Source organism: Papilio polytes, unplaced genomic scaffold (assembly GCF_000836215.1).
Source record: "Papilio polytes unplaced genomic scaffold, Ppol_1.0 DF824292.1, whole genome shotgun sequence".
Classification (NCBI taxonomy): domain Eukaryota; kingdom Metazoa; phylum Arthropoda; class Insecta; order Lepidoptera; family Papilionidae; genus Papilio; species Papilio polytes.
Window position 1 is genome coordinate 73,454 of NW_013524912.1, and position 8,385 is coordinate 81,838.

Sequence of the window (8,385 nt, forward strand, 5' to 3'; positions counted from 1 at the left end):
TGCGGAACGAACGCGCGTGTCGGGGCACGGCGCGACGCGCCCTCGGGACGGGGACACTACGAACACCCTTTCCAAATCAACGATTCTCAATCCAACTTGTTGGTCCGTACGTCGTTGACTAACCCTGTAGAGGTATAGAACCGAGCCCGAGGAAGGAATTAGAGACGACGACAGAACAGACTTGGAAGCGGAACTTTGGTTAAGATTCACTTATTACTCTAATAAATAAAACTTACGGTAACTGCAATATCGATTATTACTATGATGGTAGCGGTGTAATGTTAAATAGAGCCACTTCACCGATTACAATCTCCTAACGGTTACGTATATAACATTAATTTTAACAAGAATCCTATACTATGTAAAGAACAACGATCACATGCATAATATAGTTTGCAACAAAAATATAAAACATTGAGGTTGTCATTAGCGAGGTGGCCCCGAGTAGAACCGACAGAGCGGACGTACGGGGGAGATAGAAGACAGGGATCACCAAGACTTGTGGCTGTGGAATCTTAAGGAAAGGGAGTAAGAGATGCACCAAAGTCACTGTTATGAAGTCCATAAATCTCATAAATCTAACGGTTACATGTTAATAAAATACATTTAAACCAAATAATTAAAAAGCTTGACACAGATGTTGCTGATGTGCCCGTAGCCGGCAGCGGCGTCGCCCGCGACCTGCAAACAAATTATATTGTTATACTATGCACAGGTACTATTACTTACAGAGACAGAATCATTACACTACACACTACATATCTTAGAATCCATAGAAGTTTGTATGATCAAAACAAATAATCATATCGACGGGTACATAAGACTATTTGTTTCAACCGCCATTTTAGGCAATAATGACTTACATGTAATATATTCAGAATAAGTGATTTTTCTGCGTCGTTAAAAAATAATGAACTATGCAGAATTATAGTAATTTCATCTAAGACCCGTCTGAAAATCTTTCAATTTAAATTATTTTCAGAACATGTTTTATGCTTTTTATTTCTAAAAACTTTAAAAGGCTCTCCTGAACATTTACCCTAATGGCGCTTAAAACAAATAGCCTTTCCCCCATCGACATGCGATAGGTGTACTCAGGGGGGTGGTTGAGAGCTGGCGAAAATACTTTTACAACTACTTAGTCCCCTTGATCATCGGCTCTGGACGTTCTAGACAACAACATTTTATAATATTACGTCTAATGAATGTACTCACTGATCGTGTGGCGTGTTTGTGCTATATGGGGTGGTGGGTTGCGGGCTTATACGTCCGCGTACTTGGACAGCTTCTCGCGGAGGATATGGTTCTCCTTCTTCAGCAGTTCCACTTCTTGCCGTAGCCCCATGTTCTGTAACGTTACGATACACGTATTAAACACAATATTCAAGGCAGCGATCAAGTTTTAGTATTTAAAAAAGTTATATATCGAAATTCATCAAAAGCTAATGATGAAGAGGGGTGACAAATTCGTTATTTTTAATGATTTCTTTAGTATTTTTTTTAATAATTTCTAACCACTCCATATTTCACCGTCCAATTAAACTTGTATCCTTTACGACAATAGCCAAATGCAGGATTCGAATGCACTTTATCAGCAGTTAAGGAGATAGTTTACATTTCCCGATACAACGCGGCTATAGTCTAACTCTAAGTCTCACCTCCTTCTCAAGATAGCCGGCGCGCAGAGCGATCTGGTTCTCTTTCATGCGGCGCGCGTCGCGAGAACGCTTGGCGGCCATGTTGTTCTTTCGCCGGCGGGCCCAGTACTTGTCATCTTTCAGGTCATCGGGCACGAACTGCCGACGACGTCGATATGGGGTTAACACGCCGCGCCACTTACTCATACCACCCTTCACCCATCAGTGAAATATTACACGCAAGTTATGACGGACCGTGGGAGGAGGAGCCTTCCACTTAACAGATCCGTTTTAACACGTGCGCGCAAACGCGAAACAAAAACTCACATATTTACGTACAGTCAAAGAATTAAATCGTACTACTTAGGTTCTTCGTATACAAGATAATGTAAATCTTTGCAACTAAAACACCATCTTTTCGTATAGAGCAGGTGTATGGGCATGTTGAGGGCCAAATGTTGCCGAGCAAATACGTTCGTGGGCCGCAACATCAAAGAATTTGATGTTTGCCGCCTCAGTCTCTTCCTGAGTATAAGTACCTATTGTAACTTTTTTAAATTATTTTTTTTTCAAAAGGCTTCGCTGTGTGAATCATATCTTACAGCGAGCCGGGTGCGGCACGCGGGCAGGTTCTTGCCTATTTATGATCTAGAGTATCACATAGCGCGTTGATTGTCGCGAGTTATCTATTCTGTCAGCGGCAGCTTCTCCCACGACGATCTTGACAAATAGGTTGAGAGCGATTGCCTTACAATGATAGTTAGGTGACGATGGGCGCCTTTGCACCAAGCTCTATGTCATCGTATCTCTAAGACAGGTCAGGTAATGTTAGGTGTCGAAAATATAAAGCGCCTTGTATTCGTAGGGCTTAGGAACTACAACTATACACGTTATAATGCATATGCTGTAAGAAGTTTACGACTTAATTATATGTCAGCGTCAGACATACTACCAATATGGAAAATAAATGTCCTCGACTGTACATATATCGAGCATATTGACTTTCAGTAGGAATATATTATAACGAGTTCATTATTCGCGTTTGCGTGCTTCAGTATTTATGAACCAATGTAATATTTGTGAAATATAAGCATATCATGAAAACGTTGATATTCTAACAAACAATTCCTGCAACAAATTTATCCGACGTCTTACTGTAAAGGGAATCATTGTGATGCAATCGGAGAAGTAATAAAAGATGTTTGTCAAGTCAACCAAACCGCAGTTCGCAAGCATGGTTGACTAAGACGTAGTCGCCTCTAATTTAGGGTAGACTCCGAGCTCCTCTGTGGGTACTTAAAGTGAGCTGATGATAATTATGAAACAATTTGGTGGCGCAAGTAAATAATATAACCACTGACATTCCCTTTTTTAATAAAAACCTCTATTCATTCACAAGCCATGCAGATTTATTTCATTATATTTTCTTTTAAAAATAAATGAACCTTAAGTCGAGAAATATGTTGCAAAAATTGTTAGTTAAATAACTGGAAATATACCTTTTACTCTAAAACCGTAAGCCTTAAGTGAAATACTTAGTGATCATTGTTTACTTAAGTATTTGTTAATGTGTATTTTAACTATGCATTACTTAAAAAATGAGTTAGTAATTATTGAAGAAGCAAATAATCAGTGTGATGATAATCAGAAAATTTATCTTCACGAATGATATTTCGATTGACAAGTAGATGCATTACCATGAGTTCCCTTAGATGAAAACATTCACATGAAACATTTTAGATACAATTACCAACGTATATTTTACTCTTTCTGAAAAAATGGAGTCCACAATATGTTTTTTTGTGAATGATCGATTAATGCGAACTCGAGGTAACATGATGTTAGAGTAAAACAAAAAATTGTGTTATTTACAGGTTTAGTTTAAATTTGGAAAAGCGTTAGATAAGCTTTTATTGTGCATTTTGTGTTCATATGTATGGTGTGGGTTTATCTAAAAAAATGTATTCTAATATTTTTTTAATCAGTTTCATTGTTATCAAATGTTTCTGTACGACAAAAAATATTTTGGTCTATTAAAAAGCCTTAATTAAAAGATATTAGAGTTTTTCAAACTGTCATTATATACGAAGGTCGATATAGTCGAGTAAGAATATATTACATATTTTATTTAGCTTTCAAATTTAGTTAAAGGTACTGATTTTAAACAACATACTAATATTGTTTGCCATATCTACAAAAATACTGGTAAAGTAAATCTGAATGTGGGAACATTTACGTTTAGTAATGGTATGAAAACCGTTGGTTTAGTGATTGATATTTACAAATAAGTTCCAGTGTTATAAACCCTAACAGACGCACTCAAAACCGTTAGTTTATCTATGCTAAAAGGATCCAGTTAAGTTTGAGTGCAGATGTAACGTGATAATACTTAAATAAAAATTGGAATCCTACACATTCTAGCATGTAAGAGTGTATTTTGTCAGTGTGTGTGTTGAGGTTACGTGACGCCGCACCCCGCAGGCTGTTTGCAGCATGCTGCTAGGAATGATCAGCGCACTAACATCATTTACCTGTTTCCGGGACTTCTTGATCATCGGCTGCGGCTTTAGCTCCTCGTCGGAGAAGGCTCGCGTTCGTGGATCGAAGTCACGGCCGGACGATGCCATAGAGAATGCTGGAAATTGAATTTTCACTACGTTAGTCGACTGCAATGTTACTTTGTGATAGAATTTTATAGTGGATGCAATTGATACCAAATTTTATTGACTTGTAAGCAAAACTCATTTTGGTGTTTGCAGATGGCTTGTTTATTTTAACATCCCTATATCCCTCTCATATCTTTGGTATCGCCGTTCCCCTTTCAAAAGATACCCTGCCTTTTGGGGGAAAGACAAGGTTATGTGAGATTCCTACTCACTAAAGCCCCCTCTGTGGCTATCCTCAAGTGCGACTGCAAGGGTCCCGGGATCTGCGGCGGAACGCACCGGGACCCTATGTACTGAGCTTCCACACGACCCTGGGGAGACACAATATTTGTGACTTCTGCGGTCACGGCATACGTTTCATTCCAAGAAAGATCCTTATCATTATTAGTGTAGTGATACCTGCCTCAAACGCCACAGGACGTCAACAAGTTTCTGTACCGCTGTGAAAGTTTGTTACTAGCGGTGGTCACTTACGTAACCAATTGAAATAATTGTAAAGAATATACTAACTTGAATCGGCGGGAGAAAGCGGCGGGTTGATGGTGTCCGGGCTCATGCAGTCGGAGGGCGAGGGCGAGCGCTCGCGTTTGGTGACGGGCGCCTGCAGGCCCAGCGTGAGGCCCGTGCCCGGCCCGAACGTGGAGTTGCCGAGGTGGCCACCGCCCAGCCCATCGCCGGGCATGCCATTCTCCGACAGGAACTCGTCTAGGTCCACGTACTGAAAAAATCCAACGTCACGTGTCACATATCGCACCCTCACCCGTTCACACCGCCTCACGGCGGCGCCGGGACGCCTCGTTCGGTGCCAACAAACAATGAGTGTTCATCGAGCATTACGCATACAAGGGAGAAATGCAACAGCAGTATTATTTTTAAAAGGATAATCAGTTCGCAGCATGGCGTTTCAATCGCTAATCGCATATCAACTACATACGAATACATAAAACTAACATCAAAGGAAGCACAGCAGGACAAGAGTCGGCTGTACAAGACACAAAGGGTGGTCTTGTTAACAGCCAATCTATTACCTAGTGCGCGCAGCCACTATCGAGCAGCCGGTAAGACGGACACGACACGCAACACGCAATAGGTAATAAAGTTTGTTGTAATACTGACTTGTTGTACCTTGAGATCGGGGTCGTAGGGCAGAGATTTGTCCCAGAGGTTGGGACCGAGGAAGGCAGCCTGCGCCTCCCACAGCTCGGTGTCATCTTTCTTGTCTTCTAGAGTGTCCTTAGCGTTGACCGACTTGCCTGTAACAAGAAGAGCGTGTGCCGTGTGACTGCAAGGCCGCGGCGGCGCGCGCCGTCGTGTGCCCGACAACAGCGAGCGCCGCCGCCGGCCGCACAGCTACATATACGGTGGGCGCGAAAACCCCGCTAACACTAACGGCAGTTCCATGATCTCACAATGCAGGGGTCATGGCAAACGCAGAGGTTTGACAACAAACGAATGTGTACGTGCCTTGGAGGGGTCGGAAACGCACGCTACATCTATAAGTAATTGTACATTTAACGATTCACGTACATACGAACATTCGCAGAGCTGAAACTCGCTTAGACATTTAATTATATAGTCGCAATAGCCAGATAGCGTCATAGACAAGAGGTAATAATGTACTTTAAAATATACGAACAAAAAAAAGAAAAAAGATTGCATGAACATGCAATCAATTTTTATCAGTCGGAAGTGACCGTGGCTGGAAAATGAATATATCAAAATACCCGTAAAATCAGTTTCACTTGATTTTTTACTATTTTAGTCTTATTAACAAAATACCATGTGATTGTCGTAAAATATCCTTTGCGGTGCCACATTGAAAATCTTAATATCAATTTAAATGTCATTGTGAGATTTCTACTTCTATGTTTAACTACAAAGTAGTAAGTTACGTAAATCTAGAAAAGATTACGATACAAAGAACGAAGTCTTGATGTGTCCACTTCTCGAAACTTTACACCGGTATAGCAATAATCATATTACAACTACAGTAAAACTAACTCTAAGCAGTTAGGATTACTAAAGCATCTGAACATGGACGCGATAAATTGTATACAATGCTTTTACTGTTATCTTAGTATACTCTGAACATCGAAAGATACTTATAAAATCAAATAAAATTTCCAGGTCATTTTGAGGTCAATTTTATGTCAATAATTTGATGAGTTACTGAAAAGTGAAGAAGTTTTTACGTGGTTAGTATAGATCTGTGCAAATAACTATCATTTGAATGCAGAGTAGTGTTAACTATTTTAACAGGAGTATTCCTAAAAATTATTACACGTTAGAAACGAGAACGTGTAAGTAATTGTTGTGCATATAATTGTACATTATGTACAGCGCTATGATGGACGCTAGAGTGAATAGTTTAGTGTGGCGGGAGGTCGGTAGGGGGGTTAGTTGTTCACGTGGCTGTTGTGGAGGGTGACGGAGTGGGGGCGATGGTGCGGGCTTCTCACGCGGCTTAACACGCGTCATCTCTAACGGCAACGTGACCTCACTCGCACTTTTGGTACTTTTAATTAAATTTTTGTACCAGACAAGTGAGTGCAGATTGTTTGTTAAATAACCAATTGAAGAGAGCGACTTTGGGCGATAATTAAAAACACTTATGGTATTTGTTTTTTGTTTGTTACTGTTTTAAATATCCCCTTCGAAATATTAGTAGCTTAATATTTAATTTATATTATGCATAAGATTGAAATATTATTTATAAGTGACAATATTATATAGAACTACCTCTACTTACAAATGAATAATGAATGTGAATGGAAAATCTAATGATGACTTTATGTATGATATTAGTGTGTTTTATTAATGTTATAACAAACGGAACTAAATTGAATTTTGTTTTGTCTAAAAAAACAAATAATTTTACGTACTATATATATCAAATTGCGTATGGGACTATGGTTTTTTGTTAAAACTATTGACGGCAGGTGTTGAAAACAACCTAAAGTTTCCTTTCAAATATCAACATTTACATGCTTTTGCACACGACTTCCTACCCAAGAAATTAAAAAGAATTGAAGTAGCCTATGTATTCTGTCATACTATGCTTTATATCTGTGAAACAAACATTCAACCATCCAAAGTTTTAAATTTATATTAGTATGATAATTTTGTAGAAAAAGTTACATTCAAGTCCGATTTAAATATGACAATAATCAACTGAAAATTAAAACTTTATGGTACACTGAATTTATATGACCACAATCTGTAAAATCGATTATAGATAAAGTAAATTAATAGTTGCTATAATTTCCTTGTTGAAAAAGTGGTATAAACTATAATGTGGGAGGTAAGTTGGTAGATGCGGAAGTGGGAAGTAACCTAGTTGTTACGTGCACCGCCACGCTTTCCTACGTTCCGCGCCGCGACACGCACGCCTCTATTGCACAACTAACAACATAAGAGTTTTCCTCCAACAACCAACATTCTAATCACTCATTAATTCATTACGCTATGGAAAAATATTTATCGACGCTCCGAGCAAGCGTGAACGCGTAGCAGGTTAACCGATTTTAAAAAGCAGACTTCAACTCGCCTGCTTGGTTTTTATTGATACTTCAGAACTCCGCTATTCGTGCACCAGTTTTAATAATTGGTTCTTAATTTCAAACCTAGCATTATCATGTCGTATCTAATAAGTGTCATCAAGATCTGTATGTAAAAGTATAAATTTACGCCATTAACGCTTTTTGTTAAAACTGTCGTTTAGGATAAAAATATTATGTGGGAGGCCGGAAAATCTATAACTGTTGAATGGGAATTCCATATTAGTCACTATACCGTCACATCCTGGAGGTTCGATTGCAATTATTGTTCAATATTTGTAGACTGTTTATTATAATGGTCGCTAAGGTTGATAATAGAATCGATATTAAGAGAAAACCACTCTTATTTAAAATGCTCTGAATTAAACACGATTTCTGATATAAATTGCAGGGCTGTTGTAAGATCGAGTGAATCCAGCGACGGATTGGGACATATGCATTGTAAGGTACAAAATAAAGGTAATGGTACACAGTTGTGGGATGCAAGTGGGGCGGTCGGTTGTGCCGGCTGAGTCGATTGTGTCG

General features: G+C 39.2%; 1 protein-coding gene across 8 annotated transcripts in view; it reads right to left on the bottom strand.

Moving 5' to 3' along the window:
• Positions 1 to 6: 6 nt before the first annotated feature.
• Positions 7 to 8,385, bottom strand: part of LOC106103312 (hepatic leukemia factor) — an 81,355-nt gene continuing 72,976 nt past the window's right edge. For 2 of the 8 annotated variants that reach the window (XM_013283050.1, XM_013283071.1), the window contains 7 exons: positions 5,420 to 5,556; positions 4,814 to 5,021; positions 4,516 to 4,614; positions 4,160 to 4,272; positions 1,659 to 1,796; positions 1,216 to 1,348; positions 7 to 681 (listed from right to left, as the gene is read on the bottom strand). In XM_013283050.1, coding sequence (XP_013138504.1) covers positions 1,262 to 1,348; positions 1,659 to 1,796; positions 4,160 to 4,272; positions 4,516 to 4,614; positions 4,814 to 5,021; positions 5,420 to 5,556 — 782 coding nt within the window. In that variant the 3' untranslated portion in view covers positions 7 to 681; positions 1,216 to 1,261. The remainder of the gene's footprint in view (positions 682 to 1,215; positions 1,349 to 1,658; positions 1,797 to 4,159; positions 4,273 to 4,515; positions 4,615 to 4,813; positions 5,022 to 5,419; positions 5,557 to 8,385) is intronic. The other 6 variants (XM_013283057.1, XM_013283064.1, XM_013283103.1 and 3 more) reach the window with 6 other exon arrangements.